The sequence below is a fragment of the Pseudorca crassidens genome, chromosome 20 (genome assembly GCF_039906515.1).
Source record: "Pseudorca crassidens isolate mPseCra1 chromosome 20, mPseCra1.hap1, whole genome shotgun sequence".
Taxonomy (NCBI): Eukaryota; Metazoa; Chordata; class Mammalia; order Artiodactyla; family Delphinidae; genus Pseudorca; species Pseudorca crassidens.
The window spans coordinates 17,011,132-17,031,854 of NC_090315.1; the positions used below are offsets into that span (position 1 = coordinate 17,011,132).

The 20,723-nt window shown below is 50.3% G+C and overlaps 1 protein-coding gene across 1 annotated transcript; it reads left to right on the top strand.

Moving 5' to 3' along the window:
* The first annotated feature begins 1,699 nt into the window (after positions 1 to 1,699).
* Positions 1,700 to 19,021, top strand: NPHS1 (NPHS1 adhesion molecule, nephrin). Its single transcript, XM_067720804.1, has 29 exons — positions 1,700 to 1,838; positions 1,946 to 2,161; positions 2,238 to 2,360; positions 2,557 to 2,685; positions 3,333 to 3,414; positions 3,798 to 3,901; positions 4,085 to 4,212; positions 4,300 to 4,471; positions 4,656 to 4,813; positions 5,079 to 5,223; positions 5,326 to 5,450; positions 6,642 to 6,828; positions 7,054 to 7,183; positions 7,333 to 7,505; positions 7,922 to 8,062; positions 8,153 to 8,293; positions 8,800 to 8,921; positions 9,888 to 10,059; positions 10,155 to 10,311; positions 10,407 to 10,558; positions 11,930 to 12,041; positions 12,125 to 12,306; positions 13,923 to 13,979; positions 15,673 to 15,792; positions 15,933 to 15,957; positions 16,064 to 16,139; positions 16,296 to 16,389; positions 16,477 to 16,592; positions 18,639 to 19,021. Exons 1-29 carry the CDS (start codon positions 1,700 to 1,702, stop codon positions 18,768 to 18,770), a joined length of 3,810 nt encoding a protein of 1,269 aa, XP_067576905.1. The 3' UTR covers positions 18,771 to 19,021.
* Positions 19,022 to 20,723: the final 1,702 nt, after the last annotated feature.

The window sequence follows — 20,723 nt, forward strand, 5'->3', positions numbered from 1 at the left end:
GGGAATGTGGGAGGAGGGCAAGGAGTCAGGAATGGGAGGCAAGAAGAGAGATTAGAGGGAGCATCAAGGATGGAGATGTGGGGACTTAGGCCAGATGCCTCATCTTGTTTCTGGATGAGGACCAGATGGGGGTCATAGTGGGGGAGAGAGAGAGAAAACGAGCAGTTCCAATTCCTGCAGGAGATAAGCGGGCAGAAGCAGCTTATCCCATGTGGGTGTGTATGCACACACTGGAGTGGGGAGGGCAGGCCAAGCAGCATATGGCTATAAAATCCAAAGATGTGAACCATCAGGAGGACTCAGAGATGAAGAAACAAATGAAAGAAAGACACACAGTCAAAGGCTGACTGAGAACAAATATTTATTGAGCTCCTGGTGTGCGTGAGAGACAGAGTATGGGGTGGGGGAGAGATAGAGATGAGAACAGAGACAGAAAGCGAAAAACAGAGAAACATACAGGCACAGACAGTGACAGAGTTAAAGGCTGGCTGACGTGTAACCACCTAATGGAGAGAGAGAGGGGGAGAAAGACACTGAGTCAGAGAGGGAGAGTCTCAAAGCGATGGAGAAAGATAAGAAAATAAATCGACGTGGCTTGAGGGAGGGAGAGAGACAGACACCCAGAAGGCAAGAAGAGACAGAAAGAGATAGAGGGAAGCTACGTGAACTAGAACTCACAAGGCCCTTGCCAAAGTGTTCCCACACTGGGCTCAGTGCTTGTGGCCTCGGACCCTACCTGTCACTCCTACCCACTCAGATTGCCAGGCATACCTAACACCTTAGACATTTACACACTCACACACTGCACAAACTTCCACAGATCACAGCTCACTCTCACCTTCCCCAGGCTCACACGCATGCTCACACACTCACAAGCACTTCACACATATGTGTGCACACAGATATCGGCACTCTCCCAGTCCCTCTCACACACTGTTGCACACTCCTCAGCAGAGACCCCTGACGTCACTGAGAGGGGGATGTCTACTCAAAGAAGGAAGGGATTTGAAGGTCAGGTACCAGGGTAGGAAGAGCCGAAGTCTTACCCCCACGCTGGGTCCAGCTCTCAGCTCCCCATACTGAGCTGGGACCTCCTGGGTCTGAACTGCTCCTCCTTTACCCCTGGCCCAAGCCAGGCCCTTGGGGTCATGGGGGCTGGGGAGGCACCGAGGAATGTGCCTGGCATGTGCTGACAGGGGATTTCTTGCTCCAGCTGTGCCGGAAGGAGCTTCTTGGGCAGAGGCCTGAAGCTGGAGACGCAGGAGGGTGCCTGGGGGAGGTAACAGTGTGAGGACGAGATTCGACTGAGAACTGGACCCAGCTCTGCCATTGACCGCATCCTCGCTCTCCTGGGCTCCCAGGGCCTGCGCGACTCAGCAGTGGGTCCTCCCTGAGGGGCTATGAGTGGTGAGAGGAGACCAGGGGTGGGAGTGGCACAGGAGAAGAAAGAGAAATAGACACTGACTTCGGGGAAGGAGATAGAGACTGAGAGAGAGAGAGAGAGAGAGAAAGAGAGGAAACTTTAGACCAGGAGAGCACGATAGAGAGAATACAGGAAGGAGATCAGAGGGGACTTAGGGCAGGAAGAGGGAGAGAGAAAGACAGTGTGGGGGAGGGGAGACTGACTCCTGGGAGGAGAGAAAAACAGAGAAGGAGAAGAAGAAAAAGAGAAACAAAGAGAAAAGTAAGAGACGGAGACATGGAAAACCCAGAGAAAGACAGAGGCAGACGCAGGAGGCGGGCAGTGGTCCCTGTGGGAGCCACAGGCAGAGGACCTGGGCTGGCTCTGAGGCTCCCCATCTGGACACCGCTGCTCCTCTTGGGGCTGCTGATGACAGGTGAGTGGGATCCTGGCCGGTGACCAGAGCCAGGTGGCCCTCATTTTCCACCCACATTCTCCAGGCAGACCCTCCGCCCTCTCCTACTGATACCTCTGTGTCCCCAGGCCTGGCCCAGGTGCCAGTCCCTGCCTCAGCCCCGCGAGGCTTCTGGGCTCTGCCTGAAAACTTGACGGTGGTGGAGGGGGCTGCCGCTGAGCTGTGGTGTGGGGTCAGCGCCCCTGGCAGCACAGTCCAATGGGCCAAAGATGGGCTGCTCCTAGGCCCTGATCCTAGGATCCCCAGTTTCCCGCGGTATCGCCTGCAAGGGGACCCTACGAAAGGTAAGAGACAAGAGCCTGAGATTCTGAGCCACCAGCAGAGGCTAACCGCGGCCCTGATCTGGGGTCCTCCCTGCAGGTGAATTCCACCTGCACATTGAAGCATGTGACCTCAGCGACGACGCAGGGTATGAGTGCCAGGTCAGCCGCTCAGAAACAGGTCCTGAGCTCGTGTCGCCCAGAGTGATCCTCTCCATCCTGGGTACGGGTGAGAGACCTTCAGGACCCATGAGTCTGGACTTCCACCCTTGCCAGCTCCAGGGTCCAGGAGTCCAAGACCCCAGTTCCCCACCACCCCCTTCCTTAGACCCAGGGTGCAGAACTCATTTCCTGAGCAATGAGACACGAAGCCCAAATCCTCATATCCTTCTGGCTTATCCCAGACCCTTTCTCACCAGTGCCCCCCAAGGTGCTTCAGCTGACCCCCGAGGCAGGGAGCACGGTCACGTGGGTAGCTGGGCAGGAGTACTTGGTCAGCTGTGTGTCTGGGGATGCAAAGCCAGCACCTGACATCACCTTCCTCCTGAGTGAGTGTGGGTGAACTGATGGGGGCAGCAGGAAGCCCCTGGAGTGGGGAGGGGATGTGTCCCTGCCCAGGGTTCTCCTGAGATGGGATGCAGGAACAAGCCTGGGGAGATGCTGAGGCCACTGTGGGACCCAGTGGATGGGAGGGGACATCCAGGAAAGGTACCAAGGAGTTCACAGGACTGCTAGGCCGGGACTCAGGGGAGAGGCCGAGGCTCCAGATAGAGGTACGGGTGTCCTTCTGGTGCAGTAACGAGAAGCTGAGGTGATGGGGGTGGGTAATACAACCCAGCAAGGAGGGGAGGGGAGAGGGCCTTCCCTGGCGGTCCAGTGGTTAGGACTCCGCACTTCCACTGCAGGGGGCACGGCTTTGATCTCTGGTTAGGGAACTAAGGTCCCTGCAAGCCAGGTGGCGTAGCCAAAAAAAAAAAAAGGAGAGGAGGGGAGAGGCCCAGGCCAGGACTCAGCCCTGAGTGAGGACTCCAGGATTCAGGGAGGCTAGAATGTGTGGAGGGAATGGATATAGTGTTTTTCCTCCGGAACCAGGAGGGAGGGGTTGTATGTCCACCCTGAGGAATTCCAGGCCATGCTCCCCAGGATCTACCTTGGGGGAAACCTGGTACCCCTTCAGCCTTCTTGTTACCCTAAGGTGGACAAACAATTTCTGACATCTCTGCTAATGTGAATGAGGGATCCCAGGAGAAACTCTTCACCACAGAGGCCACAGCCAGGTATGGAAATTGGGGTGCCCTCCCCGCAGACGGATCCCCAAATTTCTCCATGAAAACCCCATATCCTAGGGATTCAAGCATGGAAACTTGGGTCAGGTAGGAACATCCGGGACCCAATTCTTCACCCTGACACTCTAAAACTTCTTCATGGAATCCCAGTTCCAGAGGATCAAGTACAAAGGTTTTGGCCAGGTGTGGGCCTCTGCGACCCCAGTTCTCGCTGTTGACCCTGAAATCTCTTCCATGGAACTCTATCTAAATCCTAAAGGAAATCATCATAGACTTAGGCCAGGTGTGGGGAGCTGGCATGCCCACCTCTTCATCTTGACTGCCCAAATTTCAGATGATGACTCTGACTTTAGAACCCCAACTTCCCACCCCAGGGTGACACCCCAGAGCTCGGATAATGGGCAGTTACTGGTCTGTGAGGGGTCCAGCCCAGCTTTGGACACCCCTATCAAGGCTTCAATCACCATGAATGTTCTGTGTAAGTGGGGAACTGAGTCAACTGTTGGCACTAAGAATGGGGAGCTGGAATTGGGGGGCCCGGGGAGCACAGGGATTATGGAAGGCTCAGACTCTCAAGAGGGAAACATAGGGGTTCAGAGGCAGGTTGTGGGGCCTGGAAGGAATGCATGGGGTCCCCAGGCCCGTGACTGCTGTTCCCCAGTCCCCCCAGGACCCCCTGTCATTGAGTGGCCAGGCCTGGACGAGGGGCACGCGAGGGCAGGGCAGAACTTGGAGCTGCTGTGCATGGCCCGAGGGGGGAATCCGCTAGCCACACTGCAGTGGCTGAAGGTGAGGGCAGAGGCAGGTCTGGAGATGGGGGAAGGGGCGAGGGCCAGGAGCCGGCCCTGAGCTGGCCAGGCCTGTCCCTGTCTCCAGAACGGCCAGCCAGTGTCCACAGCCTGGGGCACAGAGCACACTCAGGCAGTGGCCCGCAGTATGTTAGTGATGATCGTGCGGCCGGAAGACCATGGGGCAAGGCTCAGCTGCGAGGCCTACAACAGCGTATCTACAGGGATCCAGGAACGCGGGGTCACGCTGCAGGTCACCTGTGAGTCCTGGTGCCAGCTGCCCATCTGTCAGTCTGTGCCCCAGAGAACCATCTGTCTGTGCCCCCAGATCATGCCTGTCTGATGCCAAAAACCTCATCGTCTGTCCCCAGTCTCCTCTCTGTCTGGGCTCATCTGTGAGCCGTGCAGCCCAGCTCAGTGTCTCTCTGTCCGTCATCCCTGCAGTTCCCCCCAGTGCCATTACCATCCTGGGATCTGCATCCCAGTCTGAGAACAAGAACGTGACACTCTCCTGCATCACCAAGTCCAGTCGCCCAAGGGTCCTACTGCGATGGTGGCTGGGCTGGCGGCAGCTGCTGTCCACAGAGGAGACGGTCATGGATGTGAGGCGGGGGCCGGGCTCCTGGGTCTGAGGGAGGAGGGAGCTGAGGGCACAACTCCTGGATCTGGGAGAGGAGGGGTCTGGCAGCTTGGATGCTTTGGTGCCTGGGGAGCAAGCATGGACTGGGGCCCAGGGCCTCCTGGGTCTAACAGAGGAGAGGGTGGAGATGATTCATGTGTCCCTGCTGGGGTCTGGGGTAGACCCAAGTCACTGGTACCATGGAGGGGGTGCCCTACTCCCCCAGTCTGAAGCTTGCTCCCTGCCAGGGCCTGCATGGTGGCCACATCTCCATGTCTAACCTGACATTCCTGGCGCGACGGGAGGACAATGGTCTGACCCTCACATGTGAGGCCTTTAGTGAGGCCTTCACCAAGGAGACCTTCAAGAAGTCACTCGCCTTGAATGTGAAATGTGAGGCTCCACCGTCACCTGGGGGTGCCCCATGCCTTAGAGACCCCCACCCTCAGGCCCCAGCCGGGAGAGAAAATCCACTCTTCCTGGCTCTCCCCACAGATCCTGCCCAGAAGCTATGGATTGAGGGCCCCCCAGAGGGGCAGCGTCTCCGGGCTGGGACCCGGGTGAGGCTGGTATGTTTGGCCATTGGAGGCAATCCAGACCCTTCCCTCACCTGGTACAAGGTTGGTGCCAAGCAAGGGTTGTGGGGTGGCCGGGAATGTGGGGGAAAGATGAAGCCCCTTCTCTCCTCCTCTTGGGAAATCTTGGGAAACCTGAATTTCTTGAAAAATACTGGAGATTTTGAGTTTCGGCAGGGAATTGGAAAAGACAAACGCCATGAGAATTAAATGCGACCTTAGAAAAAGTGAGGAAATTCTGGGAAAACAGTGAGAATTCTAGAATAAAAGAAAGAATTCTGGATCCAGATTGGGAATTCTAGAGAAAAGGCAATTAATTTCATTAAAATTAAAGGAAATTCTGGTGAAATCTTGGAATTCAGGTGAAATGGCAGGAATTTTAGGGAACGACTAAGAATTCCAGAAACAAAGACAATGGTGGGCAAAGCCTAGACATTTGGGGAGAAAGACTAGTAATTCTCCAGCACATTTGAAAAATCCATTAATATTAAATTGAATTCTTGGGACTTGGGGGTAATAAAATGAAATTCCATTAAAATTTTAAAATTCTGGCAGAATTCTGGGAGACTCTTGGGAAATTAGGAATCTAGTGGAAATTCTGGGGGAGAGACTAGGCATTATAGGAACAAAATTGAATTCCATTTAATTGGATGGAGTTTTGGAGAAATACCACGAATTGGGACAATACAAAGGATTCTAGTAAAAGATTAGGATAATAAGAGAATATTGGGGAAGGATTCAGAAATTTGCAACCAGCCAATGGAATTAAGGGAAAGATCAAAGGAAATCTTTGAGGAAGGTGGGGAGTTTAAGCAAAAGAACTAAGGATAGGCAAAAGTGAAGGAATTCTGGGAAAGGTTTGGGAATTCCAAGGGAGTTTCCTGGTGTAGGGTGTCTGGTAAACATAGCTGGAATGAATTTTGAGGAGTGGGGCTGAGGGTCGGCCGAGGGCATCCAGAGAGCAGAGGTGGGGGGGCGGGGGTGGTGAGGCATGGGACTGGAGGCGGAATCAGACAGCAAAATCTCGGGGCTCCGGGGGCCCAGTCGGCGAGAGAGATTCCGGTAGGATGTGCTCAGTTTCAGTCCCCATTCCTCTACCCTAGCTGGTGCCCACGGAAGGAGGCGCCTTTTCCTCATCACACAAAAGCTTTATCTGGGCTGGCAGCCAACCCAGTGGGGCGTCTCGCGGGGAATGGCAGGGCTACCCGCGGTCCCCCAGTCATTCTCGGCCCTCAGGACTCGCGCACAGTGACCGAGCCGCGGCCACCGCAGGAGCCACGGCGGGTGCAGCTGGGAAGTCTGGAGAAGTCCGGGAGCACCTTCTCCCGAGAACTGGTACTGATCACCGGTCCGTCGGACAACCAGGCCAAGTTCACGTGCAAAGCCGGCCAGCTCAGCGCGTCCACGCAGCTTGTGGTGCAGTGTGAGGGGGCGCACGGCCGGGCTGGGGGCGAGGGCTGGGCCGCGGCGGGGAACTGAGCCGGAGCCGTGGCTGCTGGCTTGGGGATGGGGGGCGGCTGGGGGAGGGGTGGATGCCGCAGAGCCCCGGCGCGCTCGGGGCTGGGCGGGGCCAGGGTCACTGCCGGGCGGTAGCAGACCGGGCCCCCTCCTCACCTCTGAGCCTCGCTCCTCCCACCGGTTCTCGAAGTCCCCCCAACTAACGTGACGATCCTGGCCAACGCGTCGGCGCTGCGCCCCGGGGATGCCTTAAACTTGACGTGCGTCAGCGTTAGCAGCAACCCTCCGGTCAACTTGTCGTGGGACAAGGAGGGGGAGAGGTGAGAGTGCGAGTGGCCCCATCGCTCCCTGGTTCTGGCCACGCTCCTTGACAGTCAGAATCCCGCCCCCGCCCTACTTGCCGTTCTGTCCAGTACCCTGCGCAGTACCCAGACTCTGGCTCTGGTCCTACTCCCTGCCCGGTCCACAGGCTGGAGGGTGTGGCCGCCACGCCCCGGAGTGCTCCATTCAAAGGCTCCGCTGCCGCTAGGAGCGTCCTTCTGAGAATGTCATCCCGCGACCACGGCCACCGCGTGACCTGCCGTGCCCACAGCACCGAGCTACGGGAAACCGTGAGCGCGTTCTACCGCCTCAACGTGCTGTGTATGTACGCAGGCGTGGCATCCCTCTTGATTCCCTCCTGACCTTATACTACGTGGGTCTTCATCTTGATACTGTCTTTGACTTCCATCCTAAACTTTGAAACTTTCCTGACCTTTATCCTCACACCCGACCCTGCACCAGCTCCTATCCTGCCCAGCCCCCATCCTGCCTTTTGTCCTCTATCCTTACCCCTGACCATCACCCCCATCCCGAACGCTCTTTCCATCCTTAAAGCTGACTCTGGCTTCTCCTGAACCTAACCCCTATCTCAGCTCTGAACTTAATTGCTACCTTGTCCACAACCTTAAAATCTAGTCATGATCTCGACTTTAACATTTCATGCCTGCACCTGATCTCAAATCCTCCCCGGATCCGAACCTTAACAATCTTGACTCCCAACGGCGCCTCCTCCGCAGACCCTCCAGAGTTCCTGGGTGAGCAGGTGCTTATGGTGACCGCGGTGGAGCAGGGCGAGGCACTGCTACCCGTGTCCGTGTCTGCCAACCCCGCCCCGGAGGCCTTCAACTGGACCTTCCGCGGCTACCGCCTCAGCCCAGGTACAGGGAAGGGGAATGAAGAGGAGCGCAGGTCTCCGGGACTCCGGGACGGGAGGGTCTGGCAAGCCCCTCAACCTTTATTTCCCCCAGCTGGCGGCCCCCGGCATCGTATCCTGTCTGGTGGAGCTCTGCAGCTATGGAACGTGACCCGCGCTGACGATGGCCTCTACCAGCTGCACTGCCAGAACTCAGAGGGCACCGCTGAAGCTCTCGTGAGGCTGGACGTACACTGTGAGCCCCCTCGTCACCCTAGGCAACTAGGGAGCTTTGGGAGCCCCGCCCACCATGGAAACCACACCCACCCAGGGAATCTTGCCCACTGTGGAGTCTCCTCATTGTGGAAGCCCCACCCACCCAGGGATTTTCACCCATCCTGGAAGCCTCCCACTCTGGGAGCCCCCACTGTGATGGAGCCACGTCCACTTCGGGAAATCTGCCCACTAGAGAGACCCTATGTAGACTCTCTGCCCACCTACTCCCATCAGGAAGCCAAGCCCACTGTGGAAGCCCCACTGCCACACAATTCTGGAAGTCCACCACACCTACTCTTGTCACTACGGTCGTATAGTAGAGGGTGGGGACAACCTCGTTAACCTTGAGAACTTTACTCTAAAGGCAGACTTTATCCCACCCATGACTTTCTCGGGCACCTCTAAGACGCCTCACCCACCTGGGGCCCTCTTCCACCATGGCCTGTCTGGGCCCAAGTGCCTTCCCCAAGCTCCTCCCTTCCCTAGATGCTCCCATCATCCGAGCTCTCCAAGATCCCACTGAAGTGAATATTGGAGGCTCTGTGGACATAGTCTGCTCTGTTGATGCCAATCCCATCCTTCCTGAGATGTTCAACTGGGAGAGGCTGGTGAGGATCAAACCTTTGGTAAATGGAGGGGCCTGGGGGGATGTGATTTCTTGACTGTGAGTTCCTTGGGAGGAGGGGTCACGTCTACATGACCTTCTATAACTATGTACTTGTCTGGGCATGCTCCAAGAAATAACTGTTGAATGGCAGATGGATGGGTGGATGAGTAAATAGATAACCAGGTGAGTGGGTGGGCAGGTGGGTGGATATATGGATGGATAGGTAGATGGGTGGATGAATAAGTGGATGGATGAATGACTGGATGGAAGAACAGATGGACAAATGAACAAGTGAATGACTGGATAAATGGATCAATAAATGGGCAGTTAGATGATTGAATGAGAGAAATGAGTAGATTAGACTAGAGAGTAGATGGATGGATAGATACACCATCAGTGGAAAAGATGTCTGTGGAAGGATAATGGGTAAATGGATGGATGGACGGATGGGTGAGCGCACAAGTCAATGGAGAGTTGGAGAGATAGATAAATAGGTAGCTAGATGCATTGATGAAGAGATGCATGTATTTATTGGTGTGTGTGTCTATGAGGAAATAGATGGGGTGGATGGGTTGAGAGATGGAAGGGTGAATGGACAGGTAGAAGGAAGACAGATGGTTGGATGAATGAATGGGTGAATGGATGAATGGATGGAATGGGAGGTTGATGGATAGGATGGTTAAATACATGGATGGATGGATGGGTGGGTAGATGTTTCCAAGCATGAATGGTTGAATAAATGGTTGGGTGAGTGGTTGGATGGATTGATGGATGAATGGATGGATCCATGCATGAATGGTTGGATAAATGGATGGATGGGTGCATGGGTGGATGACAGCAGAAATTTTTTCTTTGCTGGAAAGGGTGATTGTGGCTGGGAGAATGAGGCTACAGAGGGGACCCAGTTTGGAGGATAATGGAGCTGGGGCCAGACTTGGGGACCATCTCCTGAGTCTTGTGCCTCCAGGGAGAAGAAGAGGAGGACCAGAGCCTGGATGACATGGAGAAGATATCAAAGGGGTCCACAGGGCGTCTTCGGATTCACCATGCCAAGTTGACCCAGGCTGGTGCTTACCAGTGCATTGTGGACAATGGGGTGGCACCTCCAGCCAGAGGGCTGGTCCGTCTTGTTGTTAGATGTGAGTAACAACCAAAACCCTAACTTCAACGCCTGCCACTAAATCCACATATCATGTCCTTCCATACACCTCATGTTGACCTCCAACCCCTCTAGTTGCCCCCCACGTGGAGCATCCCTCTCCTCTAACTAAAGTGGCTGCAGCTGGAGACAGCACTAGTTCTGCCACCCTCCACTGTCGTGCCCGAGGTGTCCCCAATATCGTCTTCACTTGGACCAAAAATGGGGTCCCTCTGGATCTCCAGGATCCCAGGTGAGCCCAGGCCTAGCCAGGTAACAGTCCAGCCCTAACTTTGATCCCCCAGCCCCAATCACCCTCCCTGAGCCCCTGCCACACCTCCTCTCCAGGTACACAGAGCACACATACCACCAGAGTGGTGTCCACAGCAGTCTCCTGACCATTGCCAACGTGTCCGCAGCCCAGGACTATGCCCTCTTCACGTGCACAGCCACCAACCCCCTCGGCTCGGACCACACCGATATTCAACTCGTCAGCATCAGTATGGTGGGAGGGGGCTCTGAGGGTGTTGGGAGGGGGCTCCCCTAGGTCAATCCCCAAGTCTCTGGTTGCTCTCAGAATGGCAGTGTTCCCGAAACCTGAGAAGTGTTTAGGAACGAAGATGGAGTTTTTGCCTGCCCCGAAATCCCAATGGAGACTGGATTTTTAGGGAAACCCACACAAAGGAAAAAATGGAGGGGGGTTCTTATTGGCCCAAGTAACTGAAAAGTAGATTTTTGGGAGTTGCTGGATCTAGGTTCAGCCGTCATCAAGAACTCCCCACTTCTCAGGACCGCTTATCTCTGTGTTGGCCTTATTGTGAGATGTCTGTTAGACATCTAACAACCACTATGAGAAGCTTTACAGTAAAGTAAGGCTTCCTAACAGTGGTGTGAAAGTACTAGAATTAAGATCCATTGGTTCCACTTGGCTCCCAGCCCATGCCTGATCCAATCAGGTGGTGAGGGGAAGACAACCTGATCTGATTGTTGCTCCTGTTGGCTAGGCCTAGTCACATGTCCATCCTACAAGGAGTGGAGTCACTTCTGTCAGAAGCACGTGGCCCGAGAACGTGGGCGAGTGGTTCTCCAATGGATATTCAGGGTTCTGTAACCAGAAGAAATGAGGGGAATGGTTATGAGATAGGCACAAAAATCCACTACAAGAAACATATATTATACAGTCAATCCTCCTTATTTGTGGAGCCTGTATTTGCACGTTTGCCTGCTAAAATTTATTCATAACCCTCAAATCAATACTCATGCTGCTCTCTCAGACATTCAGGGGACTGTACAGAGCGGGTGAAAACTTTGAGTCACCCAATGAGTACATTCTCAGCTGCGGTGGAGCAAGACAACACTCTGCTTTCTTACGGCTCTCATAGTTTGCACCTTCGTCCTTTTTGTTAGTGATTTTGCTAAATAAAATGGCCCCCAAGCACAGCACTAAAGTGCTGTCTGGTGTTCCTAAGCTCAAGAAGTCTGTGGTGTGCCATTTGGAGAAAATACTTGTGTTGGATAAGCTTCGTTCAGGTGTGAGTTATAGCACCACTGTCTGTGAGTTCAATGGTAATGAATCAACAAGATATATTAAATAAGATGTCTTTAAGCAGAAACATGCATAATACAAGATCATGTATTAATTGGTTGATGAAAATGTGACTAGAGGCTCATGGGAATCTAAGCCTGCATTTCCCCTAGAAGCAATGGTTTGATATTTGCTCGCTGAGGGTTCACAGTGATTTTAGAGAACATGACCACCATGAATAATGAGAATCGACTGTATATTTAAAATCATGCTTAAGGAATCTGGAAGGAATCTTTCAGAATCCTTCTGTATCCTCTGACTATGTCCCCCATCCCTTACCTCAAAGGCCGCCCTGATCCGCCATTGGGATTGAAGGTCGTGAGCATGACCCCATACTCGGTGGGGCTGGAGTGGAAGCCTGGCTTTGATGGGGGCTTGCCACAAAGTTTCCAAGTCAGGTGGGTCCCTGTCATGGCAGGAAGGGGTGGTAGCCAATAGGACTGGGGCACCTCCCTGAATGACTGCCCTCCCTTTCATGCAGGTATGAGGCTCTGGGGACTCCAGGGTTTCTCTACGTGAATGTCCTACCACCCCAGGCCACCGCCTTCACACTGACTGGGCTGCAGCCTTCTACACGATACAGGGTCTGGTTGCTGGCCAGCAATGCCCTGGGCGACAGTGGAATAGCTGACAAAGGGTCCCAGATCTCAGTCACCACTCCAGGTGGGAAGGGACATTCTTGGGCAGGTTGCAAAATTCCTCAGAGAACTTATAGGGTGGTATAGTGAAGTCAGTACTATTATTCCCTTTTTGCAGATGGAGAAACTGAGACCCAGAGAGGTTAAACAAACTGTCAAAGTTCACACAGGTGAAAGGAACTACAGAGAAGTAGTTCAACTCAGATTTAAACTCAGGCAGATGAACTCCAAAGACTAGTTTTTGCCACTAGACTCTACTGTTGGAATGTGATTGATGACACAAGGGAAATTATAAGAGAATTTGAATTGAATTAAAATGAAAACATGAAAATTGTGGGGTGCAGCTAAAGCAGTGCTTAGCAAGAAATTTATAGCATTAAGTGCTCATATTAGATTTTTTTAAAAAAGACTTCAAATTGTCTCTCTAAGTTTCCATCTTAAGAAACTAGAAAAACAAAGACAAATTAAATCCAAATCCAAAGTAGACAGAAGGAAGGAAATAATAAAGAGCAGAAATTGATGAACTAGAAAATCAAAAGACAATAAAGAAAAATCAATGAAACCAAAAGCTGATTTGTTGAAAAGATCAGTAATGTTTATAAAGCTAATCAAGGCAAAAAAGAGAGAAGACACCACTTACCCAACATCAGGAATGAAAAGGGGGACATTACCACTGATCCTACAGACATTAAAGGACATTAGGAAGTATTACAAACAATTTTATGTCAATAAACTCAGCAACTTGATGACACGGATAAATTCTTATATGACTGAGAACATTTTGACTCTGGTAGACACTACAGTGTAGTGGCTAATCACACAGAGCCTGGTTCAGACAAACCTGGGTTCAAGTCCCAGCTCTGCAACTTCTTAGATGTGAGACCTTAGGCAAGTCACTTAAGACTCAGTATAATCTTTGAGCCTCAGGCTCTAAAGATAAGGTGTATCTCCAGCCTCTGTATCTCAGCTTCTGAAAGTAAGGTCTATCTTAGACAGTTGTGAGGATTAAATAAAATATATCTAAAACTCTTAGAACAGGCCCCTGTACAAAGTGAGTGCTATGTAGATGCTAATTTCACGAAATGCCCCCTGCTCACCTTCTGTTTACTTTGCCCCATGAAAGCTCCCTTTCTCTGTCTTTCCCTTCCTGACAGAGCAGCCTTTTTCCTCTTGGAAGTAAGGACTCTTTCCCTTCCCTACAATCTTCCCTCCCCTTCCCCCCACCTCCATTCCAGTTTTCCCTTTAAGCACTAAAGCATAAAGTAGTACTATACTTACCTCCCTTGCTCTAGAACTTATACCTCTATTAAGGCATCCTGAGAACCCAGCATCTTTTTTGATTAACCCCCCAAATTGACAATTCAGGTTAAAAGAACCTTCCATACCATAAAGCACTCATCAATAATTTATTATTATTATTTTTATTATTAGCATTATTATTATTAGTATTAGCATGGCTATTAATAGTATTGTCATTATCATCAGCAGTTTCCAGTTCTCTTTGAAATATTCCTAAGAAGTCATAAATTAGTTCCCATGAGTCTCAAAATGGGTTGCAAAGCTTAATAGGAGGCTGAGAAATACTTAAGGCTAGTCTCAGATTAATGGTGTTAATTTGCACTCTCTATATTCACCTCCCAGGTCTAGACCAACCTTCTGGAGAACCTGACTACCAGCGGCCCACAGAGCAGCCCGCAGGCAAGTCCTCAATCCCCAAACACGCTCTCTCTCCCGGAAAAAACGTTCTGGTCTCTAACCCCACCTCCTCTTCCTTGTGGCCACAGCCCTTTAAGACTTAGCTCTGCCCTGTAGGCCCTCACTCATATCCTTAGCTCTTCCTCTTACCTGGATGTGATAAATTTTCTCTCTTCCTAATTCAGTTTAATTCTGAAAAACAAAGCAAAATGAAAAACTAGCTGATTCCATGCCCTGTGCAGAGCCTGTGTCAGCTGGCTTTTGCCGCGTAACAAACCACTCCAAATATGCACACTTACAGCAACAAACATTATTTCTTGTGACTCTATGAGTGGCTGAACAGTTCTGGTCTGGGCTGTAGTCATGTAGCAGCTCTGCTGGGACTGGTTGGTCTAGAGGGGCCCCTCCTCGCACGTCTGACGATCTGGCTCTTGGTTGGGACAATGGAGGTAAGTGGGCCACATGCGTCTCCTTGCCTTGTTCCCATGGAGGTGGTCACTGGAATCCCAAGAGCAGCAGGAGAGGGCAAGTTCCAACTTACAGGCACTCTTCAAGCTTCTGATTCTGTCTCATTGGCTGAAGCAAGTGACATGGCTCAATCCAGAGTCAGTGTGGAAGGGAAAATCTCAAGGGTACGCATATAGGGAGACCATTATGATCATTTTGCAAATAATCCCCTTTAGAGTCTGAGAAGATTGCAAGTGACAGAAATTCAGCTGTCGTTGACAATAGAAAGAATGGCTTGGCTCATGAAGTTGAAACCTCTTAGTGTGCCTGGATTCAGGTGCTCAAAATTTTCACCAAGGATCAGTTCCTCACTCTCTCAACTTTGCCTTCAACTCGGATGACTTCCTTCTCGGATTCGTCTCTTAAGAAGGCAAAGAAATCCTCCCACACTTCAGCTTTTATTTCACTTCTTAGCAGCTAGCAGAAGAGTGTCCTAGATGTTCTTGCAAAAATCCACCTTAGGTTAAATGCCAGTCTCTGAACTGATCACCGTGGGAAGAGGGATGGGTGCTCTTATTGGCCAGGTCAGGCCACGTGTCCTCCACGGAGTCCTGGGGAGCCATCCAGACTGAGGAGAGCAGGGAGAACCACCGTCAAAGGAAAATGAGTCCTGTTAGCAGAAGTTGGGGAAATGAGTGCTAAGCAGATGTCTGCTGAGAGGGACTTAGTCCTGTCCTCAGGGATATAGCAGAGGATTCTGATATTGTCTGGGATGGAAGTTTGTGCAAAGAGGAAGTCATTCAAGATGGAGTTTGAAGGGAGAAGAGAAGTTTGCTTGAGATGAAAGGACATTTAAAGACAGACACTTGACTATTCGAAAGCTTAGAAGTGTGGGTTTGTCTCAGTGATTCTGGAAACAGCCAGCTGTTAGTTTTGTGTGGCTGGAGGGTCAGTAGTTGGTGAACAAGAGTGGGGACATGGAAAGAGGCCAGATCATAGAAGGTCTTGAATGCCCAGCTAAAGAGCTGAAGTTCCTGCTTGAGTCCATACAAGTGGCTTGGGCAAAGGTAGGACCCACTGCTAATGGCCTGATTTGAGAAAGGAGCCACCTTCTCTGGGGTGGCAAAAGGAGTGGACGTGGAAACCCCTGCCCATCTGCTTTCCTGACCTAGGAGGAGGACTTTGCTTGGTCAGGGACAGGCTTTTCCAGAGAACCCCAATTGAAGTCTAAAACCAATTGTCCCCACAGGACCCTCAAAGCTGCCCCTGCTGCCTGTGCTGTTTGCTGTTGGGGGTCTTCTGCTGCTTTCTAACGCCTCCTGTGTCGGGGGATTCCTCTGGCAGCGGAGACTGAAGCGTCTTGCTGAGGGTGAGGAGGGACCTTTCCCCTGCCGGGACGGAGGCCCAAGGGTGATGGGAGCCCTGGGTTGGCTGCATATTGAAGGTATCCCAGGGCCAAGTGGGCTCGAGGACCATGTTTCTGACCCTTTTTTTCCCTACTTCCCTCAGGCATCTCAGAGAAGACAGAGGCAGGGTAAGTGGGTATATTTTTCTGTAAGGAAGCCTCTGGGGAGGAGGTTTGAGGGAGACAGCTGTCAGAGGGTCAACACCCAGCTGCCCCCATGTCTCCATCCTGGAAGGTCGGAGGAAGACCGAGTCAGGAATGAATACGAGGAGAGCCAGTGGACTGGAGACCGTGACACTCGAAGCTCCATGGTGAGTGGGGGTGGTCCTGACACTCCCCTGACAGGGAAATGACAGTGACTAAAATTCCACTGTTAGCTTCACGTTAATCATTGCCCTTTCCAGGAATGATGGAGTCAAAGGATGGAAAAGACTTTATCTGTTTTTTTTGGGGGGGGGCATTGACAGGTTAGCACAACAGATGTAGAGCCTTATTACCACTCCATGAGGGACTTCAGCCCCCAGCTTCCCCCCATGCTGGAGGAGGTGTCTTATCCCCGAGGTGAGTGGTGAACACAGTGGAACCCCCCCCTGCCAATAAGTAACCCTGACATCTGGACCTGGTGTCCTGATCATCTCTCCCTTCCAGGTGTCACAGGTCTTAAGGAGGAGAATATGGCTTTTCCTGGGCACGTGTATGATGAGCTGGAAAGACTGTACGCCCCGTCTGGGGCCTGGGGACCCCTCTATGATGAAGTACCAATGGTGAGGAGATTTGTATCAGCAGAAATATTTCTTGGCCAGTGCTAGAAACCCACCTCCTACTGCTTGTATTAATTAGGGTAAGCCAGCTGCTGTAGCAAAGAGGCCTTGGCCATAATCCAGTGGCCTAAACGAGACAGTCTATTTCTTTCTCACATAGCAGTCAGAGGTGAGTGGCCCTGCTGCATGTAATTATTCTGGAACCCAAGTTCTTTCTGTTGTTTTCCTCTGCTGTCCTCTAGTAAGTTGACCAAGTTTACATGGATGAGACAGTTCCCTGGGGGTTTCAACTGATGGGAAAGGGAAAAAGAGAGCATGGGAGAGGCACAACCCTGACTCATGGTACAGGCCCAGAAACGGGCCTATAAAGGCATTATACAGGTCCATAAAAGGCCCATTATACAGGCCCATAAAAGCATTCTGCTTTTATTCCACTGGTGAGAATATGGACATGGTCACATCTAACTGCAAAAGAGTCCGAGAAATGCAGCCTATCGGCAGCTATATCCCCTACTACAATTCTGTTACTGTGGAAGGAGGAAGGTTTGTATTTGGTTGGATAATTAGCCGTCTCCACTATACTGGTTAAGCAGAGAGATATAGAGAAATAATTTTTTGGCCTACTCAATGGAAAAGTCAAGGGATAGAAATGTCTTCAGGCCCACCCAGAATTTCCTCTCTAAAGATGTCCCTAACAAATTCAGGTTTGTATCCTATTAGATTAGAAACCTTCAAATAAAGGGAATGCCTCTTTTTCGGTAGCTCCAAAGCCCCAACGCAGACGCTCATTGGTTTAGTTTTGCTCATACTCATTGCTGAACCACTGAAGTGGGGAGTAGAATATGCTAATTGGACAAGTCTGAATCAGTGCCCACCCATGGCATCAGGGAGTAGGGGCCAGCCCCGTTCAATCCACTGGGCTGAGAGTGGAAGAGGGATGGAGAGCACAGAGGGAAACGAAGATCGTGGCTGGGCAGGCAAAAGCAGCCGACAGGGACCTTGGCCACAAACTAAGCCCCACCTACTGCCTCACAGTAAGGGAGGTGGGGCAGAACCCCTACTTTCTGTGTGGCCTTGACGAATGCTCTGGCTACAGTGGGCCAAAGATTTCCCTCTGCAACTTTGTCCAGACGGGGAACTGTTCTCCCCACAAAGGTGGAAATAAAGTGCGCGATGCTGTCCATGGTGCTGAACCACACGAGCCCTCTGTAGCACAGATGCAGTCTGCACACTTTCCGAAAAGGGCCAGATAGCAAATATTTGGGGCTTTGCAGGATACAGTGTCTTTCTAGAAACGACTCACGCTGTCATAAAAACAGCAATAGACAATAGATAAACAAACAATTGTGGCTAAGTTCCAATAAAACTTCATTTTGGGGCACTGAAATTAATGTAATTTTCACATGTCACAAGTATCATTCTTTTTTGATATTTTCCCAGCAATTAAAAAATGTAAAACTATTCTTAGGCAATAAAAAAATACAGTGGGCAATATTTGGCCCGTGGGCAAGTCTGCTCTAAAGTTTGCTGATCAAAAAGAACCATTTTCTCCCAAATCTAGGGACAGCACAACTCCAGTAGCGACCACCCTACATCGTCTTTTATCTCTTCTATTTTGATGAGGGAATGTCTTGGACCTTCATAAGACTGACAGAATCAAGACTCACATTCCACAATTCCCATATCTGATATCGTGGGCTAACTAAAAGTTTCACATGTCTGACATTTAAATTACTTTTTTGACAGTAAATCACAAGATATCTTGGACTTGCTTAAAAATAATCCAGTCGGGGGTGGGGTGGGGGATGAGAAGATAGAGATATAGATAAATAAAGATTGACCAAAGGTTGATATTGTTGAAACTAAGTGATGGGCTCACGGGGGTACATAATAATCACTCTCCTCTTTGTTTATGTTGGAATTTCCCCCATAATTAGAAGCTAAAACATTTTTTTCTATGAAGTAGAGCAGGAGGTTGTATCCCCCAGAGCTGCAATGATGACACACAGAGCATCTCTCTATGGTTCTAACTTCACCTTTGCTTGTCAGGGCTCCTGTGACCTCTACTGGCCTGAAGACAGGTATGAAGATACCAGAGGAATCTATGATCAGGTGGCAGGAGATTTGGACCCTATGGAACCTGATGCTCTACCCTTTGAGCTGAGGGGACAGCTGGTGTGAGAGGCTTCTCAACACCCTTTTCCTACACCTGTAAGACATAATATCCCAACTGTCCTTTTTATTCCAGCCTAGGCTGAGCTTGTTAAGTGATCTCCATTGGACACAAAGGGACTGGACTTTTTCAGAAAGGGAAGTGGAGGGGTGTGTGTAAGTGACAGAAGATGGTTCAAGCTGGTGTCAAAGTATAAACAAGCCTCCTCCTGGGGTTGGATTTAGAGTTCTCCATAGGGACACAGTGAATTGTAAAAGACATCTCAATAATGAAAAGGTAGTCTGAGGGTCTTTATGCTTTTTAAAGTAAACATTTCAGAAGTGGGAAAAGACATGTTAAAAACTCAGTTCATTTTGAGTTCAACTACATCTGAAATAGCTTGGTTTATGCTTTTCCATAGTTATCTACAACACAATGTATAAACTATGACACACATGTAAACATAAATAGACTCTATAGAAAATAAACAGCCTTTATTGAAACAAGCTGGACACAAAATTATACATGCTATGTGATTTCGCTTATAGAAATTCTAGAACAGGCAAAGCTAAGCTACAGTGACAGAGCCAGTTTAGTGGTTGCCTGGGACCATGGGAAGGAACTGATAAAAAAAGGGTATGAGGAAATTTTTGAGGGGGTGATAGAAATGTTCTTTATGATGATTGTGGGGGTAGTTATATGAATGTATAGATTTGTCAAAACTCACTGAACTCTACACTTAAGATGGTTGCATTTTATGGTACATAAATTACACCTCAACAAAAGTGACTTTAAAAACAGGCACCATAGGGGCTTCCCTGGTGGCGCAGTGGTTGAGAATCCACCCCCCAATGCAGGAGACATGGGTTCAAGTCCTGGTCCAGGAAGATCCCACATGCCGCGGAGCAACTAAGCCCGTGCGCCACAACTACTGAGCCTGCGCTCTAGAGCCCGCGAGCCACACTACTGAAGCCCACACACCTAGAGCCTGTGCTCCACAACAAGAGAAGCCACCGCAATGAGAAGCCCGCACGCAGCAACAAAGACCCAACACACCCAAAAATAATAAATAAATAATAAAATAAATAAATTTATTTTAAAAAGGCACTATAATAAAGCAGCCCAGCAAGAGAATTCTTATATTTTTAAATTTTTTTATACAGCAGGTTCTTATTAGTCTCTTATTTTTTTGTATTGAAAAGCAGGAAAAGTTAACTGAGAAGCTATCTATTTCCATGGAGAACAGAGTATAGTTAGGAATAATCTTTCTTTAGGCCCCCAGTTCTATTTTATTAATCATATTGTCAAAACTGTTTAGTTCAAATGTTTGTCCAGGGACTTCCCTGGTGGTCCAGTGGCTAAGACTCTGTGCTCCCAATGCAGGGGGCCTGGGTTCGATCCCTGGTCAGGGAACTAGATCCCACAGGCCACAACTAAGAGTTCGCATGCCGCAACGAAGATCGCACGTGCCGCAACTAAGACGTGGCACAGCCAAATAAATAAATAAATATTTTTTAAAAACCCACAAATGTTTGTCCACATATTATTTTTTATCAGCATAGGCTAAAATAAGTTTTTATACCACAGCACTTGAATACACAAATACATTGGAGTCCAACTGATTTCCCTTTAATTAAAAAAATACTCCATTCCTAAGAATAGAATTTTTCTAATTGTATATTTTTCCTGTTCAAAGAAGAAAACTACAGGGTATTCCCTGGCTGCCCAGTGGTTAGGACTCTGCACTTTCACTGCTGAGGGCGCACGTTCAATCCCTAGTCAGAGAACTAAGATCCCACAAGCCAAGCAGGGTGGCCCACACCCACCCACCCACCCCAAAAAAAAAGAGAGAGGAGAAGAAGAAGGAAGAGAAGGAGGAGGAGGTGGAGAAGGAGGAGGAGGAGAAGAAGGAGAAGGAGGAGGAGGAGGAGAAGGAGGAGGAGGAGAAGGAGGAGGAGGAGGAGAGGAAGAAGGAGAAGGAG